Consider the following 24,811-nt stretch of genomic DNA (forward strand, 5'->3'; position numbering starts at 1 on the left):
TGGCTCTCAATATTACAATTCAAACATCACATACAGTAGATACCAAAAATAATGTAAACATGGATTTGGCCGTTTTGTTACAGTACAAAACAGTAAGAATTAACACATCTGAGAAGGAAGTAGTGTTTGTTCTTGCCTCATTTCATTGGAAAAACTCATGAAGGGTGAATTTAACACTGACGTAAGTTGGAAAGCTCCGTCTAGATTAATAATTTGGGAGTTCCCGCACATTAAAAAACATAGATTTCAGTTTGTTTCTATTAGGTCTAGTTTAAACTAAACCCCTTTGCATCGGCTGTAGCAAGCAATTTGTGATTATAAGGACATTTTTGATATCAGTATAAAGAAGTGTTTATTGTTACCTGGTCCAAGCCTCATTATCTTGGGCACCAACCCCTTGTACAGGGCCAAGTACCTACAGAAAAAAACAGGATGTTAAATATTTGCAAATACAAAGTACTGTAGTTAAAACTCAAAATATGTGAATCAAGTCAACAGAGGACTATTTTCATCAGTGTCTGCCTTTACTATGTGTGTGTACTTGCATGTGTGTGAGTGTAGCGGTGAGTTCTTGCCTGTCTGTCTGCCTGGCTGCCTGTCTCTCACCCCGTCAGGTACATAGCTGGGGTCTAACGGCCAGCGGTGGTGAGTACCTGCCCCTTAATGCATTCAAGGTGATCAGTGGCTGCCTGCCTCCGCCTCGTGCTCCCTGTCCCGCTCCCTGCCCCCGCCACTGATGGCGTTAATAAGGCTCGACCCACTTCCTCCCTGGCCCTCTGTCTGATTAGATTGACCCGTGGAGCGCCGCGCGGCTCGTTAGGGTCTGCTTAACGACGTCTCCCATAGGGACCACTAATTAGCTGGGACTGTGTTGTGTTAGAGCAGGGGACTGGATGTGGCGGAGGGGGCACCCTCCACGCACCCCTGCGACGACAACGTTTCAGTGCCGTTCCTGCAGCCGCCCCCGAGGCTCCTGCATCCACTAACTACAAACATCTCGCTGGCCCTTGTCTACTTGAGCTGCATGGGGGAAAGTGGAGCGCCTGGGGCAATTGCTAACATAACATACATCTTTTCCTTGAAGCTTCCATTTAGAGCTGCCATTCTGCGAGGCTCGAAAATATGTTAACATTTACTGTACGTCTGACAGACTGCAGAGATGTATGATCACACACGTGGGGAACACGGCCCAGAATGTAACGTCACTATTTGGTTTCCATTCATCGGATCACAGCTTTGCATTAAGCTGTTCGTACACTTCCTCTGTAGTTAGTGCAGGAAACTCGCGCTGCACAATCAAACCCTGCTAACATGTAGCTGCAGCTGCTACATTTGTCTTCTCTGACAGCTAGCTTGGCAGATAACCAACTATCAATTGCTAACAAAACAGACAAAGTGCCTCATTAATTCTTGGATGCATCAGTGCCAGTGTTTTAATTTTTTTTTTTAACTTTTGATCCTCTGCTTAACCCCCCCCTTTGCTCATACCCCTCCTCCCGGTACACCAGCGCCATGGTCTGGAAGCAGGTGCGGTACTTGATCTCTCCGGGCACAGGCTGGGGGCCTTGGATGCGGCTCTTGGCTACGTCGAAGGGAATGTTAACGCAGGAGGAGATGGTCCCCGACACCAGGCCAATGGCAAACTTCCTCAGGAACTCCAGGGTGGGGTCCTGGTAAAGAAGAAGGCATACAAGATTAAAATAAAGTATAAAGGACTCAACAGTAAGGAGTGCCCAATAGTTTGGGGGCAAGTAACTCGAGCAACTAACGTGTCCAATTGGAGAAATAATAAAAGAGAATTAAACATTGTTTTCTCCAGAGCTGATGATGGATGTAGCTAAGGAGAAAGCCTTCTCGCTGCTCGTCTCTGTTGAGAATTGCACATACACAGTGCCGACTAAGCACTTGCAAGAAAATGGTGGTGAGTAAAGAAAAAGTTTCACTTATCCTGAAAACAGGAGTTATGTTGGGTGTCGCTGGAGGATGTTGGCTTAGCTCCGACTATGTATTGCACAGTTTGTCACAAGTTAAATCGGGGTTGTTTCTCATGACAATTAACTTTGGTCTCTCTTGTTATTTGATAACTGTTAATAAATAAAACGATTATTATAGGCGCAGGTAAAAATTGAGTTCAGGTGAGTATTTTTCTGACCCTTTCATGTGTGGCAAGTGAGAAAAAAAAATTAACACTAAACCCTGGTAAGTATGTTCAACAAGCACCATTTTACTGGAAACATTTCCAGAGTGGGCACCAGGTGTTAAATATCATTGCACGAAACATAAGTTGTAAATAAGACTTACAGCACCAGAGAGAAAGTAGTGCCCCGGAGTTGACTAAGTAAGTGGTGAGACATTATGTGTATGTATATGTGAGCAGAAGAAGGGGGAGAGCATGAGGGGGCTTGTGCATATGATTGCAAAGCTGGCATGAAAGCCCTGATCATTTTATGGTAGCGGGGGGCAGATTAGTGCTTCCTGACTGTGGTGCAGCGCTCTGATTGGCTGAGCAGAAGCACATGTTCTTTGGGGGAGCCAAGACAGAGGATTTATAAACAGGGTGCATGCAGGCAGACTGGGGAGGCATATGGGGACAATTTGGGTAATTGGGCTGTGACTCGGCACAGGGGTATTACTGTACCAAAGAAGCCCAGACTCAGAGAGCTCTGACAGCTAATTGGCCGGGATATTTTTACAAATGACAGCAGCCTCTCTGGTCCAGGCCTTTCTCAAGCGGGTGGACACCCTGAGAGCCGAGGTAAATCAACAGCTAATCCCACTTCTTCTGTTTTTTTCAAGTGGGATGTGGGGAAGGGGGCGACATACCCGCGGCCTAAGTACACCCATCAACCCACTTCCTAACAGCCTTAAGCAAACATCTCCTCACACATTCACTTGTGAATGATGGCAGTGTGCTATCTGCCTCCTCCGCACTATTAAAATAGAGATGTGAGAGAAGCCTGAGCTCGGCCAACTTCATTTGACTATGGACATGTTTGAGTTGCAAGCTCATTGCTCATGTTGCTGACAAAAGGGCTTTGGAGAAACGCCACTATCAGCTCAGCCTGTGAGCTGTCGGTGGCCGCAGTATTTATTCTTTGCTGCCTCAACAATAGCCGTTGTTAGCCTCTCACAAACAGGATCATTCCTTCACCGTACATACCGATGGATCATTCCCAAAAGCGACGGCCACAATCTAAGAAGAGAGCTATTTGGGTCATCCAGCCACATAATTATCATTCACAGAGGATGACCACTTGCTCCTCTGTACACCATGCGTCACTGGAAAAATGTTGAAAATATAGCAGCGCCCGGGCTCCCACTGTAACCTTGTCTTGAAAATAGTACTGTTGTCTGCTTCCAATTAGTTCATCGGAGTTAATCTAATGCTCCGGTTTGTACATGTGGAGCTGGCGTATGGTAACGTTTCCATTAAACAAAATTAACTTTTGTTTGGGCCATCAGGCGCTGCCGGACGTGTAATCTGAAACTTTGAGGATGTTATGACGAGCAAACAGCGGAGGTATTAGCAGGGCTGATCTTACAAGCTCCTCTCTGATTTCTGCTTCCTCTTTGCCATGGCAGTCAGGATCACTAATCATACTGTCAAACACTTGCAATTCCCCACTGGCGAGGTGGCTGGGACATGTGCATATCATATAGCCTGAAGTTAGCAAGAAACAAGGTGTAGTCAAGGTTACAAACACCAAAGCAAAGCTGGAGTGGTGTGTCTGTCATTTGGCTTCGGCTGCATTTGTCCCTAAAATCAAAACAGCACTGGAGGTCGGAGTGTGATCATAGATTTTGACTGGCATATTACCGGGTTGGTGGGAATAGCATCCTTGACGTTGAAGTAGAAGCCAAAGTAGATCATGTTGAAAACTCCGTGGCGTCCCAGTGTCGATGTTAGTCCTTTATTCAGGCCATTCAGCCCAAATCCGTTTGCATTAATTATGTGCCTTGCTTGAGCGAATGAAGACGGTTGCTGTATTGGAGAGAATGAATTCAAAGAAAATGTCACATGCTGACAAAAAACAAAACACTGGGCTTTCACAGAAAAGAGCATATTACAACATATTATTTCTATCAACCTGTTTGAAGGCGTCGCGGTTGGCCTGGAGACTGACTTTCACCACCTCAAATGGATTGACGACAACAGCCTCAGTCAAGCCTGCGCCGAGCCCTGCTACAGACAGCGCCTGGAGGGGAGATCGACGTGATTTAGGAGTGAGAATGTGGAGATAATATTTGGGTAGAGACAGAGCAGAATAGGCAAAACAGATTTAAACAATAATTGATTTATTTGGACCTAAATATTCATCTAATATTCAGAACAAAAAAGTCTTATGTGACCACCTCAACAGGAAGAACCCGGTGTGAGCCCATCAAATCGTAAGAAATTTTCAATGGGGTTGAGAGAGGTTGTGTAAACCTTGTGATAACCCCTTTAATAGGAAATATTAGCGCCCAATGACTGTGTGAACACTTAATCTGATTGTTTCTCTCTCATTGGAATAAATACATATATTTTATTTGTGCATGTTTGCCCCACGTGGAGGTAACATGAGGGCAGCCCTGACAAAATGTAGCAAAACATTTATACCAACAGAAACAGTGGTACGTTGAACACTGTCGTGTTTTGCAATCGCACTGCCTTTTAGTACAGTGGTGTTTAATTACAATCAATTTAAAGGGGCTTTATTAGCATGGGGACATATGTTTAGTGTAAAATATAACAACAAAAAAGAACATTAGGTAAATATCTACTAGACATTGCTGATTGAGTACCACCTCTGACACACCCACCAAACAAAAGAAAACGTACCTCAAAGCCCATTGCACACCGTCTCATATCATTCAACCCGGAAACCATAGCAAAACATTTTGAGATTGAACGTGCCCTCAGTTACATTATTACGACATGCTGCAACAACTGTTTCTGCGCGCCTTCCTGTGTTGATTTTGACAGAGTTTATAAATTAAAAAAATATTTAGCGCCCTGCTAGTGCTGCGTTCTATGGAAGCGCAGTGCATTCACTGAATAAATAAAAAAACAACACATTATCTTGTAATTATGAGACCTTATGTCGTTATTATGAGATCTTGTAGAGATCCCGATGTTGTACTACAATAAGGCCTTTCGCTGATTCCATAATAACGTTAATGTTAGCTGATTTGTAAGGTGAGTCCACCGGGAAACACAAGGACAGTACTTCCAGTCAAGGTTTTTCAGAATAAAATCATTATATCTGTAGACTACGGAAGCACTTTGAGATAAGTCGTAATTACAACATAAGATCTCGTAATTACAAGATAATGTGTCGATTTTTTTATTTATACAGTGGATGCAATGCGCTTCTGTTGCGTTCTTATGTGAGTGCTCTGATTAATAAATGTATTCTCTGATAGAAACAGTAGCCTTGTGTAACATCGCTACAGGAGTGACATTGCTGGACATAATCGTCTATCGCTGCCTGTAGCAGTGGCCTGTATATGACACATTTAGGGAACGCTGGTAGTAGTCTGCATGCGAAGTATTTTGGGGACATCTGTTATTTGTTGGTACAGAAAATAACCTGGGTTACACTTTACGTTACTTATTACGAAACTGTATTAACGGATGAAAGAACGTCCTCTCCTTCTACACTTGAATGAACTGAATCTTCTCAAAAAAGGTGGGAAAACACCTTCTCCTTGTGTTATATGTTGGGCAGATTGGACACTTCACAGCAGCTGAAACCATGTTGTGCAAGTCAAATAGTTATATTCAGATGACACGCTTTGAGGCGTGTAAATACACATCTTATCAAATCATTTTGTTTAGTGTCTGTATAAACAGTTAAGTTGGAATCTCTGATCAGGATGATTTAATCCACTTGAAGAAATATAGTCCGTGTAATTGCAACTAATGAGGACAACTATCTGACTGAGCTGCCAGAGCTTGACGTTGAATCAAAGTTTCGCTTTCAGAAACTCGTTCCCCGAGTCTTTTTGTCCTGTCTAAAGTTGACATTTGTTTCTGTCATGTCTGTCATTGTTGTCATCTGACAAATGCTTGAAGACACACGAGGCACCTGTGTTTGTTATCACTTGACAAGATGTTGGATGACTTACAGGAGGCAGAGGAAGGTGAACAAAAGGAGAGAAACTAGGAAGGTGAGTAGCAAGCTGTTTAAGATTCGTTATTAAAAGGTGGAAAATTCAGCTAAAGGAAGAAAAAAATAAAAATTCTACTTTAATTTATTTTGTGCCACCCGATGCAATATAAGAGGTAAGAACAACCACTACCTACTTGTAAATATTTAACCCTGACATGTAATTAATAGGGGACTTTTTGAAAACTGCATGGATTTGCATGGGACTGTATAAGTGTGTGTGCGCGCATGTGTGTGTGCATGTGTGCATGCATGTGTGCATGCAGAGAAGCGTAATGGGAACATGTCAAGAACGTGTCTATAGCTCATTACTCTTCCTGCCTCTTTATCCTGCTGTCAGGGCCCCAGGACCCATCCTCTCAGACATGCCTCGCGATGTTTACACAGCCAGCCAGCCACGTTTTAATTTCTTATTTGTATTATTACTGTGTGTGTCCTCATTAATCAGAGTGAAGGCATTCAGCTGTGCCACACTGAATAGGAGAGTGAGAGCCATTCAGAACCAATCTGTAATTCACTCGCACTAATGATCTGATGTGATTACAGTACTTGATAGGCGAGGGCCTCTGGGGTAAATGGGGTTGGAGGCACTTGAGGAAGAGGAAGATGAAGAGATAGAGAAGGAGGTGGAGAGCATGATGGATGGGACAGGTAAACATTTCTCCACCAATGGCTGTGAAAACAAGACGAGGATATGTGCGGTGCTGGGGCAGCCTCCGCGCTGAGTTACAGGTAAGCCATCCATCACTCCTGACACTTGGCTGCCACCTGAATAGGCGGAGTGTGGTGACCGCACCCCGGCAACACAGATCTGTCTAGCTTAAAACTGACTCAATATAACAGAAACCAGGCTGGTCAAGAAGGATGAAACCACTTGTAGATTCATGGCCTGAGGTGTAACCAGTCTCCAGAATTAATAACCGCCGAGCAAACATACAGCAGAGTCTGTTTGTTAGGACGGCGTAATGTATGTAATTATTTTGGCTTCACTACACCACAATGGATTCAAATGAAACAATGACTTTAAGGTTTAAGTGACGAAATTCAGCTTTAAAAGGTTTTTTGGTCTTTAAAGCTCTTATTCATTTTTACCTTGAGTACTACTAGTTTGTAAACATACAACCGCTCAGTCTGAAATTGGCAGACACTGTTAAGCTTGACTAATTTTAGAATTTGGCCAATTACATGCTGGATTGTTTGTTGTTTGACTTGCAGTGTGAGGAGGGTGACAACACCCAATTAATTGCCTGAAAGATAAACAATCTGGCTTGTTAGATTGGATTTCTGCCATGCCTAAAACTTTTGCCAACGGTCCTACATGGCCGCTGTCAAACGATCCATTACAAATACAGACTGTACAAAATAATACACATAGACACCATGACGTCACCCATTGGTTTGTGAACTCCTGTTATGAAGCCTCGAGATTGGCATTTCGACCACTGCCAGAAGTGACCATATTTGGAGAGTGGGTGGAGCTGTGGAGGAATGAGGGGTAGATCTGACTCATGGACTGTAACGTGGCCTTGCAGACAGCCTGTCAGTTATAATGGCTCGCCCATAATTATGCCTAACTTTAAGCCTTAATAAAAATTTTTACAGGTGAGTTATAGAAAAATTCACCCAAATGGTCATTTTGTGGATGAAGTAATCTTTTAAGCACGCACCTAACTATAATAGTCATTGTTACATTTGAAATCCAACGTGATGGAATAAAGATCTGAAGCAAAACTCTCCTGATACTCACAGTACAGACAGCATGCCACCAGTAAAAAATGTATTTGCATTGACTTGTAATGTTTCTGGAAGATTATATTTGCCCATGCTAAACATTACACATTGACTCACACTTGGAGCCCATAAAAATCAGAACAATGCCTCTGCAATAAAAAAATGGCTCCTGACAAGCTGCCAGTTGTACTGACACCAAACTTTTCCTCTGGCAGCTCTGATGCCTGGAATGAAGCTGATACAGTGGAGGTTTGGGCAGGAACATGAGCTCATGATGCCGCCCTGATCAGCTGATTTTAAATGCAACGCTTCATATGTCTAACTCCTAAAACTGGAGCTTTAGAAGTATGAAACCTGATTCACACTGACATTTGTAATCAAGCATTTTACTACAACTACAATCTTACAGCAGAATCTCACTCAACATTTGTTATGTGGTTTACTCCAGTTGGTTTGACAGTCATGGTAGTTTTTGTGAAATAACAATGTAGTGCAGGTTAAATTGGACCCAAATTGGTATGCATTTAAGTTGGTTAGATATCTTTATTCAGTTACCTGTATTTCAATGTGTCCGTCAGCCATTAAGGATAACTTCACATGTGCTTAACGCCTAACAAACGTGTCATTACAGGTCAGCCCTGTCTCCTACAAATTACGTTTATATACAACTAATCTGGAACAGCAAATATGTTGTATATTAACAGAAATACGTTTTCTGTTAATGTAATGAGGAAATGTTAATAATAGTGGTGGAGTCAGGAGGTTGGCATCAGAGGAGTGGAGGCTGCGGGAAGGAGTGTGGTGGTGGAGCAGGTCAGTGAGGTCGGAGGGGGCCTGGTTACAGAGGGCTTTATAAATGAGGAGAAGGACTTCAAATTGGATGCGTTGTGGGACAGGGGTGATGTGATCGCGGGATCGGGAATGGGTGAGCAGACAGGCAGCGGAGTTCTGGATGTATTGGAGTTTATTTAGGAGTTTGGATGGCGTACCATAAAGAATGCTAACTGCTAATTAATGTGTCTAGTAAGTTGCAAAAATATTGATACTGAACATGTTTCAGTTGTTTTCCACCACAATAGGCAATCTTGCAATTATTATAACTTTATCCACACATAGTGACTACAGCATAATTATTATTTTTTTATTATTAACATTTAACCAAAATTACAATCTTCCCCTTACCTTTGCCAAAGTGCTTTTGTTGCCTAAACCTAAGAGAGGAGTCCGGACATGAACTCAAAGTTCTGGTGTCACTTTCCTGCTCTTTGTATGCCCACCATCCTCCCCAACCGTCTCCGTCCAAAGCCTACATGGTGCATGAATGTAGAGTTTCCTTAACTGAAAGACACGTCGTCTCTTAACATAATCCAGGAAGCGATTACTTTGCCACAACAACATAATTAAGACATTTCTAAGAAGCGTTGTCCCGGCTTTCCTCGTTTAAACCCCACTTGAGAAGTTTACTTTTTATCCGGTCCAATGTGAGAAGACTCGTTAAGTCAGTAAAGTTGCCATTATGCAAACTTTATATTTGCCACAATAGTAAACTCTCACAAAACCCTCTTACAAAACAGAGTGAATGATTTTTTTAGGCCAGGAGTAGTAGGAACAGAAGAAGAAACATGTAAATGTGGAGTTAATTCTCTAAGCGTACTTATGCATTACTTGTATTTGTACATGACACAGTATTTAAACCTGTGCTTTAACAAGTGTACATTGATTTACATTAAGTAACTTGCCCAGTAAAATTATTCTTGGCATTTATCTTTGTTTTACCAGCCTTTGGCACCTGAGCTGAAACGCTGATTTTTGACACTGGGTGTAACACTCTTCCTGGTCCTGTGTGTGAGTGTGTGTGTGTGTTTATTTTTCAGGTGAGAGTGTATTCAGATGTTTCTGTGGATAGACACTCACCACACCAGGAGACAAAGGGGTCAAATTCAGCAACTTCTTGTACTGCTCAAAGGTGAAAAACTGCAGAGGGAAGATCAGGACAAACAAGTTGTCATAAAGTCACAGTGCATTCATAAACTGACACCTCCACATACAAACACACCCAAAGTACACACATTATTAAAAGCTGCTACCTTAAAAACACGCAGGAGGAAAGGGGAACTCGGGTGAGCATTGGCTCAACACACTATGTTGAGACCACAATCTGTGTGGAAAGAGAAAAGTCTAACGCAGACACATCAACTGATTTGTTTATCCGAGCAAAGGGCAAAACGCCAGCAGAGGCGTTTTAATCGGAGCTTTAATTTGCTTTAATCCCTCGTTCCAGACATTTCTCACCATCAGCCAGCTTTGTTAGCTGTGTGAGCGATTACCCCATCTTCTCAGTGTGAGTGCTTATTTTTAAAGTTCACACATTCTCCTCTCCAGTATCTCATTACAGAGCAGCTCCATACCATGCATCAGGCCTCATTTGTGCCCCGTCAGCCCCTAAAATGTTGAAAGCCTTCCTAAACACATATCAAAAGATGGTGGCTCAGGAAAAGGCTTGGACAAAATGCTTGTAAGTCAATATTTAGTAGGCCTACAGAACAAATAGGAGTGGCTGAGGAGGCAGACATGGCTGACAGACGTCATGCGTTTAACCAACATATGTGTTCCATGTTAGCACAACTGCGGTTAGAGTGTTTTCATGTAGCAGTGGAGCAGTTCAAGGTGAAACTGGAGCCGGAGCATTGCATGAGTGCGAGAAGCTTTGCGGTTTTCTATGGATAAACATCCTTTATCTCACCTTAACTGCTCTCTTTGGTGTCTCCGCCAGGATTGGAGGCAGGATCCCTTTATAGAAGCCAAAGACTCTGTGGAGACAGAAATAAAATGTTATGCAGGAAGACGATATCTTGTAGGGTACCTGCAACAACGAGAAACATCTTCAAGAGATCTTTTATTCCATCATCAAACTTTTTAAATGACGTTTATTACTGTAGATATTAGTGACTGCTGCTGTTTTTTATCATGTTTATTTTAAGGTCCATTGTGTAGGATGTAGAGGCATCTCTTGGCAGAAATGGAATCTAACAGTCATAACTATGTTTTCATTAATTTATAATGACTTGAAAGTAAGAATCATGTTTTTGTTACCTCAGGGTGCTTTCACGCCTGCCGTTCGGTTCGGCTCAATCGAACTCAAGTTTGTTTACCCTCTAAGTGAGGTCTGTCTGGGCAGGTGTGAACACAGCAATCGCACTTAGGTGCACACCAAAACAACCAAACTTATATAGAGGTGGTCTTGAGCTGGTTACAAATGAACTGCACCAGAGTTTGTTTGTAACTGACATGTAAGTGAGTGAGTGACATGACTAAGGAGTTAAGCTTTACATGACACCCTAATAGCTTACTGTGTAAAGTGCGTACCATTTAGTCGAGTCCATACCGCAACAGCCAGGGTTCAATAGTGGACCAGGGCCCTTTGCTGCAGATCCTCCCCTCTCTCCCCTTTCATATCTGTCTACTCACTATCAATACAAAACATCAATATAAAACATCCAAAAACATCTCAATATATAAAAAGAAGTTGGGCCTTACAGAACAATACCAGTGGTTTTGCATGTTTTATCCAATACCAATAATGTACAGTTTACCTTACATTAGCCATTTGCAAACCATGGAAAACAGTCATCACTTCATCAATATATCCTGTTAGACATATGTGTCAAGTTTTGTCGTAATTAACTGAGTCGAACCCGGGCCGCTGCGGCAACAGCCTTGTACATGGGTCGCCTGGTCTACCACTAAGCCACCGACGCCCCAGTGCAAGAATTCTTGAGTTATGGCCAAAAACTTGTTTTGTAAGGTCACACCGACCTTGACCTCTGACCTTCAAACTTCTAATCAGTTTATTCTTTAGTAAGAATAAATGTTTGTGCCAAGTCTGAAGAAATTCCCTGAAGGTGTTTGTGAGATATCGTGTTCACGAGAATAGGACAGATTCAAGGTCACACTGACCTTGACCTTGGAGCTATGACCATCATAGTCTAATTAGTTCAGTTGAGTTCAAGTAAATGTTTGTGCCAAATTTTAAGAAATTCCCTCAAAGTGTTCTTGAAGTATCATGTTCACAAGAATAAGATAGACAAGTTGACCTTTGACTACCCAAAATGTAATCAGTTCGAGGGGACCTTTGTGCCAGATTTGAAGAAAGAAAGTCTATCACTTTAACGAGAATGGGCCAGACGGACAACCCAAAAAATAATGCACACGGCTATGGCTACGGCTACTGTTAGCATGGAGGCTTAAAAAGTGTTTATTTTTATGTTTTACAGCTCCGACTGTATTTATTTTGTCATTCAAGGCACCCATTGGCTCCCATCTATATCTGTAAGATGTTAAAATCAATTAGCTGTTGTGGAATCCATCATTTACATTTATTCATTTGTCACACTTTTGTTCAAAGCATTGTACGTATAAACGGCGTCAGTCAAGTCTTTATATAACTTTGTGACGGCTGCATTATCGGTGTCAGGTCATGTCGTGCAGTCTTTCCACGTTAATCTACGCATCTACTTAATTACCATACAATGATAACATCTGCTACAGTAGTGCATTAAAGGGCCAGTTTAGCCAATTCACAAAACATATATATCTATGCAGAGACACTCAGTTGCCTGTTTTTGAGTGCTACTGTATACGTGGAGGCTAATACATCAGCTCTGAGATAAATCCTGACTACAGACTGCAGGACTAATACCAAGCTCACAAAATGGAAACAGAAAGTATATTGCTGCTGTTTGGCACCATGACTACCATGATATATTTTTAAACCACAAACCCTGGCAAACAAGTTCTCCAGGAATCTGCAGATGAAATGATTTAAGAGTTTATTTCAGACTTTGATATACTGGATGTTTCAAAAGACGGTAGCTGTATAATTTTAGTCAATTTGGTACTTTGCCTTTGCTTAATCATACGTCCAGCCGTGATTTAGAGCGTACTTGGAGGTAGGAAAAATAATAAAATGATACAGTGAGTTATGTATATAGAGATGTATGCCTACACTTTACAGGGAGTGTATTTGTAAGCAATCCATTTTATGAAGTATATTTACAGAGTAAATGGTCAGCCTGGTTAGATTGTTAGTTTTATGTAAATCCCTTTTTACACACTTGTTAAAGTAAACAGAAATGTGACTGGGTGTTTCTGAGATGTATACAAATGTTTTAATGATCTTTATCTAGAGTTAAAACATACAGCAGTGATGTTGCTAGGTATACATCATGGACTATATTGCTGTCATTGTTCATTTTAGTCAAACCATACAGTTTGAAAACGAGGCGCGGCTCCAACTAGAAAACAATGTTTTGATGCACTGGATGTGCTGAATGTGCATATTAAGGTAGTACAGGAGGAGGTGCACATTAATAATCCTCCAGGACTGTAACATGCTCAAACAATGTGTCATGTGACTGCAGTTGGTTCAGATCCAGGTCGGAACATGTTCTCACCACAAATGAACCACACCAGAGTTTGTTTGTAACCAGACTGAGACCACCTCCTCAAGAAGGTCTCAGTCCGGTTGTTTTGGTGCACATCTGAGTATGATTGCTGTGTTCACACCTGCCCAAACGAACCACACTTAAGATCGAGAAGTATACTTGCTGCGTGGCCAAACGTACGCGTACATGGTGTGCTGCACCTGTGTGTATACTTGCTGCACCATGGATGTTCGTCGTTGCAACCAAAATGCCTGATAGTGGTAGTCTCCGCTAGGGGCAGACCGCAGCACTTAGACACAGAGGTCGCGAAAAGTGAAGAAAGCGGTGACAGTATTTTTCCAGATAAACACAAACATGGACACTCTCAATGAAGAGGAGATCATAATTTTATTGCTGTTTAGATCTCGGCAGAGGAAAAGGTGTCGTCTCAGCCACCATTGGAGATGGTATGTGCGGCCCCTTATCAATCACATGGGGAGTTTGTTTCCCTTGTTTTACCAATGCGAGCAATCGATGAGGAAAAGCACAGGGAATATTTCCGCATGTCTGTCGATGCTTTTGATGAGCTACTGTCGCTCATTGAACTGCACATACAGCATCACAACACCCACACCATGCCTTATAATTACGGACAAGATCCGACAGCCTCTCTTCAAAATTATTCACCGCCATTGTGATGACCTCCGACCTCACGTTCACAGTCTCTAGGTATACTTCGCATGAGCGCCTCTAGCGTTCATGTCAATATTGCATCTCACATATGTGTCACGCTACCTCACAGCAAAGTGTGTGGTCTACGTGCCAAACGACTGCAAAATAAGCATGGCAGCCAAACATGCACGAAAAGTGCACATGCACGCGTTTCATGCAACAAGTATACTTTAACCATTAGGGGGCAAATGAACTTGAGTTTGACTGAACCGAACCAAACAGGACAGGTGTGAAAGCACCCTTACTGTCCTTACTGAAACGCTACGTGTTGAAGTAATATTTTAACTGGTGACCACCATTTTCTTACCTTATTTATCATAAATCTCATGCAAGCATTAAATTTACACAGTAACTTATATAAATTTTTATGGATTATCAACAGAAATTCTATTTCTGTGGGATTATCATATATCACATCTGATTGACTTCATACTGGGAACATGATTTTGGTGTTTCTAAAGCCGCCTCAAAATGTGACATTTGTATGATGTTTTCAGATTTCGGATTTCATTTAATCAGATACATTTTCAACATACATGGTTATATTCATGTATGTTGATACATTTTCAACATACATGAATATAACCATTATTAGAACCATGTCACATCAGTCAGAGTTCAACACGACAGCGGAGGTTCCCCCCCAGAGGCCTGAGGGGTCTTTGGTGTATACATGTAAGAAGATAGTAGTACGTTTTCTGTTTTACAAAGAGGATATGAAGCATGTTTCGTATACACTCAGAAGAGCTTACATGTGCATTTCCCCACACTCACACTAACAGGGCAAATGATGTCAGACAAGTTGTCAATCAGATAAAATTATACAGACACTTTCTGATTGATTTTCAAATATTTACTGTCTGAAAGTTTTTGTCTCTCTAACCACATGAATCTATTTAATTAGAGGGCAGCAGTAAACTGTCTGTGGCAGAGGCCCCAGGCCTGAAACATAGCACACCTGAAGCATCAGAAAACTGGAATCATTAGCTGTTGTGCTGACAACAAACTGTCACTGGCAACAGCATGCTACTTTTCTCATTTCCTACATGTTGTTTTAAGGGGATCGCCACAAAGTGAAACAAGTACAACAGGTCTTATCTTTAACAAGAGTAAACACAAGATTATCTTCATACATTTTGGAACTAATAAAAATGTTCATGGCACTGAAGGGTTCAATTAAATAATTATCTCCACCCTTGAGCATTTCTGTGCATGATTAAGCAACCAGCCAGTGGGAATAGTTCAGGGCCATAAAATATAAACTACGGCAACTAAATTTATAATGTGTAATAATATATAAAAATATAATGCCAGTGTGAGGGCTATTTTGACACATTCTAACACTGGTTTCAGGCTGTAAACAAGATGATCAAGGAGGTGTCAATTTATTTCTTACAGAGCAGGGAACCAAACTAGCGTGTTACAATACACCAACCTGTTGCATGCCAGAATTACCTTTTCTGTTTTTTTTTTTGCGGTCACCAGCTGTCAAAAGCTTTTCAGATTTCCACACTTCCTTGTTTATATTCTGGTCACGGAAAATGCAAAATAAGTAGGTTGTTCACAAGTTCACAACCACACAAAGCCGAGGTCAAACACCTCACAAATAGCGTTTATGGCGAGGTGTAATGGTGAAACGGAAGAAACGCTCTGAGGTCACCTTTCTTTTAAGGTATGAGGATAAGAATATCACTAGCTGCACCCTTGTTATAGTTAAAGGCTGGGTCAGATTTGAGGATAAAGTCTGATAATCTATATTTAACTTAACGTTAACGGCTCACATGAAAAGACCAAAAATATCAATGAACTAATCTGCTGTGAAGTTTTGTGTCTGAGGCCAAACCCTGATATACATCATCTCTCTGGGCCATAGAGCTCCATTGTTGTCCAAATACTATCTGTAAACACATCAATGAGCCACAATGGTGCACTTGGTGACACGGTCCTTCGTTATGATGAACAAGGGCAGTGTAGTTCATTTGGAGTTGATTCAATATACACTGTAAACACACACTGGAGCAGCTAATGTGTATTAATTCACAGCTCAAATAGTCCCCACAAATGCTATTTTCTCCTGTTTGAAAAGTGTTTGCTACAAATCATAGCCCAACCTGTTTTGGTTAACTATTTAGCCATTTGTAAATGCAACATTATACTGACTTGTAATAGGAAAAATGGCCAGCTCATCTGTTTGGCACTGCTTTTTCTTTCTTCATCTGATGTTTTCTTTTGATACTCTGTATGTTGCAGGTCTGAAATAAAGACTTTAAAAAAAGATAGCTAGCTCAGTATTCTTAGTACGGACACCACGGCACAGACAGATGATGCAAATGAGAAAAAAAGAGCGTGACCCAGCCAGAGGAAGGACAAGTATAAACCAACAATTAAACTAATGAAGGGTTGCAAATTGTTTACACTGTCCTGATGTAAGCTGTAGTGATTGTGACATTGGCTGTAACTTTATCAATGTAATCCTTGTCTCTAGGTGTTGTGTAGTTTTTGCGGAGCTACCAAGAGCTTTACATCTGCCCCACAGACGATAGGCCTACACACTTATAAGCAGCGCCTAGAAGAAGATCAGCTCTGTTCTCAGGATTTCAGGTAAATAGGCTACGATACAATGCTTGTTAAGGTTGCTTGGCAACCTCAGATGCAACCTGCCGCTGTGCTCTTGAGAGCTGGCACAAAAAAGGCACAAGAGTAGCACCCAGCGTCCAACCTCGTGTTTTCCAGGCGGTTAAAGGCGCAGCATGTGTACAGCCCCTAATTTCCAGGGCTGGTACCTGCGGTTATTCCACAGACTAGTTAATAACATGTCGGGCAGGAAATCCAAAGTGTGGGATCATTTTGAGAAGGTGAAGGACAAACCCAAGGTGATATGTAAACTCATCTTCATTGGTCAACTACAAACATGATATATCATGTGAAACATGGAAGTAGCTACATGCCCATTAGCCCACAGCGTCATTAACAGGCGGCTCGCTCAGTGTGTGATGTGCTCTTGTAGATAAAATATAGGCCTATATTAATGAAGGTTCATTAGTACGGTTTTGTATTTCTCTGTAATGTAGCACAGTGTTAACAATGTTACTGATACTATTCTTTCTCACACCTTCAACTTGAACTTGAGACGGTTATGATACCGTGAAAATTTCATATTGTTGCAACCCTAACCCTGTCAGTTGACATAGTTCCTTGGCTTCTGACGTCATATCCACTAGTTCCAAATATCTCAGCTTGTCGACATATGCATGTAACGCTGATCATGAGACTCCATGAGACAAGGATGACATCGATGACGTTACAGCCTATGTCACCTTTATAAATAACATTGTCAGAGATGCACACTCTGCTTTTGCCTTGTCTTTCTTTAACCATTAGCCATCACTACAGCTTATGTCTGCACAGTAGAAACAGTTTGCAACCCTGCATGCACAATTTGGTGTGCCACTCTGAAAGTGGAGTGCCGCCAAATCACAGAAATACCAGTTACTGCGTAATGTTGCAATAACTGCATAGTTTTTTATCATGACCTGTTTTAAAGATGCACGTCTTCAGAGGGACTTAAAGCCTTATCCTTTAAGTCATCTAACCAATTAAAAACAATGGAAGCCAAGCAGAATGGCAGAAAGCTGCTTTAAGGTTACAGGCAGAGAGAGAAAGTATAAGAGAGTTCATATTGATACTTAACACAGGTCTGTGGACAAAGAGGACAACGTGGCGTGACTGACTGTATCTTGTGAACAAGAGGCACCAGCTCTGTTGTCAAAACATTCTCTACAAGTCAACAGAGATGATCTTGGTTGATTGGATCCAAGTGTAAATATGTTTGCTGTCGGCACACATTTCCCCTGAATATAACCTGAGAAGAAGGACGGGCCATTCCAGTGTGCACAGTATCCACAGTAACCTCCAAAAAACAGCAGTGAACCACATCTAATTATCAAAACACTTGTGATCAGGTGACAGAGCCAACCTATGTCATTGACACCTGAAGTTAAGCCATAATAATCATAATAATAATACTGGAGTGAGCAATTATGGAAGAGGAAAATCCCTCCTCGAAGCCAAAATTAATCCCTCGAATCATTTGTGTAAACAAGTTATTTCAGCCAGACACAAGACCCTTCCTCTGCTCTCTTTGTCCATGCAAATGGTAGCCACAGATTTCCCGGGTGTGGTCAGGCTGGGGAGCCGCCAGGTGATGAAGGAGGAGTGAAATTTGTTACAGAGCAAATATGGCCTCTAGTGAGTGGCCATCATTTGAATCCTTATTTGACTCCCAATGTAAAATACACACTAAGTCCCTTTTTTGGCTTTCCTAAACAAATGACCCTCTGACACAAAGCAAGGGGGGGGGGGGGTGTGAATGTGTGTGTGTGTGGCTGTGTGTGTGTGTGTATGATTTGTCTTTCATTTTCATAAACCTTTCCTTTTTTAACAGCCTCAATCCATCTGGAGAGGAGCATAGCACTGACATGACCGACAAGATTACATAAACTGGCGGATAATTTCCATCAGGCACAAATTCTGACTTCCTAACAGTTTAAATGTGTAAATATATGAAGTAACAGATCATTTCCGTCAGCAGACTTGTTAATTTTCACACTACCGCTTTGAGGAAATACCACTCCATGGGAAATATGAGTCGCCAGAGGGAACACTTCAACATGTAAACAAGCAGACATGCTTCATCTGCAAATATTTTCACTTTCCCAGCATCTAATGTGACCTTGACATTGTCACTGACAGGGACACGTGGGCAGAATTAGCAGTGAACAGGATTCACCAGATAAAGGCACCAAACTTCCTTTGGTGTATCATGAACATCACAAGGCAGAAAATGATTATTAATTCATATCTAAAGTGAGCACAGAAAAGAAAAAAATATTATTAAATGTGCTATTTGTGGACCAGCGGTTCCCAACTGGTGGGACGGGGTCCAAAAGTGGGTCGGGTGTCCATTCTGAGTGGACCACAAGTGACTTGCAAACATGTCAAGTTTCTAAAAAACACACTTTATTTTCTAAGTACAGTGAAATTTGGGCACAAGGCAGTTCTTTCAAAGTGCTGTTTCCTGCTGTAGAGTGAGTAACTAACGGACAGCTACTTGAGAGACAGCAAACTAGCTCAACAACATGGCTAACGCAAGTATGACGCTAAATACATTAAACTGTGTGGACCTTGAACTAATGACTACGGAGAAATCTGGGAACCACTGATACAGATAATATCTAGTCTCATATCATGATATTGATATAATATGAATACATTGGTCAGCTCTAATACTATCACATTTTAGTGGATCAGGTGCAATCAAAGCTAATGTTTGCTAATGTGCTAAAAGTTAGTGTTACAGAGAAATCCAATATTCCTTGTAATACCTCCCCAGTTTCTGATGTGGTGGACATGATAACCATTAATACACATAATGCTGTTCATCCCTACAACAGGTAATACATTTCCCCTAACCTGATATGAAGTGTGCGCTGCACATGTGAGCATTTTTGATAATCAGCTCCGTCCAGTCCTTTTGTCTTACTGCATTTAACCATAGTTGTCTTTGTTTTTGGTGACGGGCAGTGGTGGCTGGTATGTGATAACATTTAACTTTTGAGTCATGATTCCTTCTATTCTGGCTCCCAATAACACAACAAGACGACATTTTGAGAGTCCTATGTAGCCTACAGCCCTGTGGTGGCGAGTCGTGTTTTACCTCCAGCTAATAAAATGACATCACTGTGACATTGGCCCTAAAAGGGTCTAAAGACCTAACAACTAATCGATTAATGCAGAAAATCAACAATGAAAATAATCATTGGTCATAGTCCTACTTTATAAAGAACGTTACTCAAACAAACTCGCTCCTCTTTTTAAAATTTCAGATGGAGAACATGCTGTAAAGAGAATAATTTTGCATTTCTTAAAATACACTTATTTAATATTTGCTGAAAGTTAGATGAGAGGATCGACACCCATATCTGTGCACTACATATGAAGTTAATGCCAACAGCTGGTTAGTTTAGTTTAGCATAAAGACTGGGAACAGAGGGAGTCAATGAGCCTGGTTCTGTCCAAAGGGAACAAACTAACAGCACCTCTGAAGCTCACTAATTAACACATGTCCAGTTTAACCCATGTAAAAACTGAGGTGGAAATCAACACTTGAAGTTTCCTGAAATGCTGAACTATTCCTTTAACATGATCCATACAAAGCATGTCTGTTTCACTGTAGCAAAACACAGAGCATATAATCTGGTGGACACGCTTATCTGCACTTCTTCACACTTCTATAAATGTATATATGTTTTGGATGGGTGGTCCCAGCTGGAGTGGACCCCCCCGCCTTTAACCCTGCACTGTTAGTTCCAGGCATTAGTCACTGATCTACTGTATGCGGGCCAACACGCTCTGCTGTAATGCATGGACCTTTTTAATATTCCTGTGGCCGTGCTTTGGGTCCCGACCCAGTCTCTGGATACCACACTGGTAAAGAATGCTCGAGAATAGAGTCTTTTTGTTTCCCTCCAGACGGAAACACTTAACACATGCTCATGCTGCTGCACCCACATGCAACAGAAAAGGGAGCGTGGCCTGTAAGGCAATACACCAACCAAGTGTTGGTGAGCATAGTTCACACTGTCACACACTTATGAGCACAGCTACAGGATTTCATGTTATATTTACGTGATTTAAAAAAGTCTTGATTTATAAGTTTGAGTTTTTAACAAAAATAAACCACCCTGCAACACTCATTTCTTTAATACAAGCGCCTAAAATGTGACCTGCTGCTACATAAAATCAACATTTATTGTGTCCAGGTTCAGATGGTCTTAGAGATGGTGTCACGTGCACATTTCCATGTCTTTCTTCAGTTTAATCACAGAGCCGGAGCTGAGAGCTCAGGTTTCTTCTCTCATCACCTCAGAGAGAGAGTGAGGCCTGGTGTTAGCCCGGTCCTGCCATGAGCTGACGGCAAGTGTTTATTTTTAATAATAATTCTACAACAGTGAGGCCTTACACTATTTGTATAAATTATAACTAAGTGGTTTGGCCTGGAGGTAATCCGCAATGTGCTACTGGGGAATGATTACAGCCTCAGCACAAATATACTGTTAGTGATAATTGGTCGACAAGAAAGTGGATCTTCTGTCTGTGGTGACTCTCCGACGTGTTCCGCGGCCTTGTTGAGTGAGCCATCAGTCAAATGGCTGTCATAGTTGATGGTGCTGATGCCGTGTAATTTGGCAACAATTTTATTGTGTCAGAGTTATCTGGAAATTCATGCGGACCTACTCCCAGGGGACACACCCAAAAAGCATGCAGGCACAAAGGCATCCAATTTCAGTGTGTGTGGGGGTGTGTGTGTGTGTGTGTGTGTGTGTGTGTGTGTGTTTGTGCGTGGGGTGAAAAGGGCACAGCTACTGTAGCAGGATAGCCGTGTCTGTTGAACTACAGCCAACATAGGATTTCCAACTGTCACGCGACAGCCTCTCACCGTGCGCTCACTCACACCTCGCAGCAGATCAACTTTATATCCGCTGTAAAGCTGTCGACTCGCCGTAAACAGAGCGAGTGGCAACCACTTTCTCCTGCACCTGCACTGTCTCACAGTCCTGTCACAGTGCAGGCAGAGGAGGAGGGAGCATGGCAGGATGACTGTCTCCAGTCAGTTGGGGAAGTTTTACATTAATTCAGTAACAGCTGCACTCTTCTCCAGTGTGAGGTGCAGTGAGTGATAAGACATGCTCAGAGCTGCAGGATATTTCTATGGGCTGTTGACAGACACAACGGTTAAAAGCATTCAAACCTGTATCACTTTCAGCTTTCTAACCACTAGACCACCTTGCCAACATACCTGTTTGAATAAAGCAGCATGACTCATTACATTTCACTACACATGTAGTCCACACCAGTGTTTGGTGTGATCACATTACATTTGTCAGTAATGCTGCAATGTAATGCGTTAAGCTACTGTTCTAAATTCAGTGATCACATTACAGTCACTGATCAAATAATAATGTCTTTTTAATGTTGTGTTGACAACATCGACGCTATCTATTGCGCCTGTGGAGAGGCTCTTCAGTCTGGACAGTCTTGTTTTGATTCCCTGGAAGAACAGGTTGTCTGACAAACAATTTGTTGATTACAATCACATGAGGTATAACTGCTGCTTTAGTGATAAACAAGTTAAATAAGCTGGACTAGTCCTCTATAAAACCTTGGTTTAGTGAGTGAGCAACTCAAGTGAGTTTGAGTGTGTTCGGTCCATAACCAATAATTTACACTGTAAAGTCCCACCAGTAAAGCCCAAATTGTACAACTGTACAAGAATGAGACGGATGCAAGGCAACAGTGACCTTGACCTTTGACCACTAATCTCTTATCTGTTCACTGTTGACTACATGCAGAGATTTGTACCAAATTTGAGGAAACTCCCTCAAGGCCTTTTTGAGATATAACATCCACAAGAATGAGACGGATGCAAGACAACAGTGACCTTGACCTTTGACCACAATCTTTTATCAGTTCATTGTGGAGTCCTTGTAGACGTTGGTGCCAAATCTAAAGAAATTCTCTCAAGGCTTTCTTGAGATATCGTGTTCACAAGATGAGATGGATGCCAGGTCACAGTGACCTTGACCTTTGACCACCCAAATCTTACCAGTTTGTTGTTGAGTCCAAATGAATGTTTGTGCTAACTTTAAAGAAGTTCCTGTCATGTGTTCTTGAGGAATTACATTCACGTGAATGAGATGGATGCAAGGTCCCACTGACCTTGAACTTTGACCACCAAAATATAATCAGTTCATCGTTGAGTCTAAGTGAATGTTTGTGCCAAATCTGAAAAAAATTCTCAAGGTAGTCTTGAGATACTGCGTTCACAATAACGGGAGCGACATATATACGTATGGACAAACGTACATACTCACATACATATGGACAGACAGCCTGAGAACATAATGCCTCTAGCTATAGTTATCGTAGGCACGGAGGCATAAAAATAAAGCATCAGATCGGTACTCAGTACTCAAGTTCAGTTATCAGAATTGGAAAGGAAAAAATGGTATGAAAACATCTCTACTTTTTGGAAACGACTGTTTTGGATAACTTACCCTTCATTGCGGAAGATGGTCCGGAAGCAATCACCCAGGCTCTTGTAGCTTGTGGGGTCACTGGTTCCCCTTTGGATCTGGAACCTGCAATGACAAAGTTCTCATCAAATGTAAATATTACAGCAGCTAGTAACACTGTTGTTACTCTCATCTTTTAGTTTTTTGTCCTCATTACTTGTATAAATTACATTGTGACACCTGTGTGTAAAATACAGTTAGAATAAATCTGATCTTATTATAAATGAGCTCATTTCCCTCCTTATTTTCCTCTCCTCTCCCTTTCGTCCGCTGTTTTTCCTTCCTTGCTAAGATGAGAGGCTCCTGCCACCAGGTCCCTCCAGCACAGGGGAGAACTCAAACATTTATTTAACCCAACCGATCCAATTAGCCATCCAACTCCCCGGGACCAGGCCTTCTGCAGCAAGCTTTTCAGCTACTAACATGCTAGTAAGCCAATTGTAACAGCTCTTTAGTTACGTGTAAATTTTTAATATGATGGAGCCAGTCGAAGGACTTTTTGTTGTATAGCAAACACGCTGGTACCTCCCTAATAAAGGCTGCTGAGCTGTGTGTAAATCTTTTACGTGGGAGACCAGTTGGGGGGGGAAGAATGAATATAAATGGTGCCTGTTACAGATGAAGAGATAAGAAGAGATCTCATTATAAAGTGCCACATGGCTTACACAGCCAAACTCCAACAAAACATGGTAAACTAAATGGTCTCATGAGATAATGTGGTGATTTCAGACCCCTTAATTAGAGTGATTAACAAAACACAATGAACTAAATCATGGTTTTAAAATCTGATAGATGACAACACATTTTAATTCATTTCCTGCAAATAGTAAAGAACATGAGGAACTCTGAGGGTAGAAACAAAAGCAAAAGTAGGAGGGAACATGACAAGAGAAAGATTCCCTCCTCATATGGATTCAACTGCCAGGTCACAAGGTCAGCAGTAAGTCGTCCATGCGGGTGCCTGATGGGGCCATAAAGGGCCCCCAGGTTCCAGTGGAGGGGGGAGGTTTAGTGGGGTGAGCGGCCTTTCATATCGCTAACAGATTAACATCTTAGAGGGGTGTCCCTCAAATCCTATTTGGTGGATTCCCAAATAGCTTGTAACCCGTTCCTGAAAACCAGTTAAAACAGCATAATAAATAGATGTCTGACACCATATTAAAGAGAAGAAGAAAAAGAAGGGCTTGAGGTATGAGGGGATGGTGGAATAAGGGGTACAGAAGGGGGGCAAAGACCTGGAAGATTTAAGACTACTGGGGCTTGTAAACATATTCAAATCTGGCTTAATTAAAGGCATATGATGCTCGGGTCAAGGATGGAACGGACTCTGTCCACAGTCTCCCCCCGTCTCCTTTGCTCTGCCTGCCTCGACCCGAACCGGCCCTGAGAGAGTGGGGTTGGCAGGGCCGTGGTCCGGTTCCAGCCCCCTGACTCCACTCGTGACCCTGGGGTCACCTCATTTCCTCATGGCCCTCTCCTAACCTGTCATAAAAGCCAAGGACCAAACAGCAAGGCCAAGGGAGTGGGAGATAATAGGGAGGACCAGAAGAACTTGTGGCAGCAGGGGGACTGACAGGCCTCTGGCCAGGAAGCTGCTAATGTCGTTTTTCACAGCAACCAACAGTGGAAAATAAGACCC

General features: G+C 42.0%; 1 protein-coding gene across 2 annotated transcripts in view; it reads right to left on the bottom strand.

Moving 5' to 3' along the window:
* Positions 1 to 24,811, bottom strand: part of slc25a21 (solute carrier family 25 member 21) — a 130,064-nt gene that overhangs the window by 3,682 nt on the left and 101,571 nt on the right. For both annotated transcript variants that reach the window (XM_049596527.1, XM_049596528.1), the window contains 7 exons: positions 23,155 to 23,238; positions 10,627 to 10,693; positions 9,798 to 9,857; positions 4,089 to 4,196; positions 3,818 to 3,982; positions 1,489 to 1,670; positions 363 to 415 (listed from right to left, as the gene is read on the bottom strand). In XM_049596527.1, coding sequence (XP_049452484.1) covers positions 363 to 415; positions 1,489 to 1,670; positions 3,818 to 3,982; positions 4,089 to 4,196; positions 9,798 to 9,857; positions 10,627 to 10,693; positions 23,155 to 23,238 — 719 coding nt within the window. The remainder of the gene's footprint in view (positions 1 to 362; positions 416 to 1,488; positions 1,671 to 3,817; positions 3,983 to 4,088; positions 4,197 to 9,797; positions 9,858 to 10,626; positions 10,694 to 23,154; positions 23,239 to 24,811) is intronic.

This window comes from Epinephelus fuscoguttatus, linkage group LG14 (assembly GCF_011397635.1).
Source record: "Epinephelus fuscoguttatus linkage group LG14, E.fuscoguttatus.final_Chr_v1".
Classification (NCBI taxonomy): domain Eukaryota; kingdom Metazoa; phylum Chordata; class Actinopteri; order Perciformes; family Serranidae; genus Epinephelus; species Epinephelus fuscoguttatus.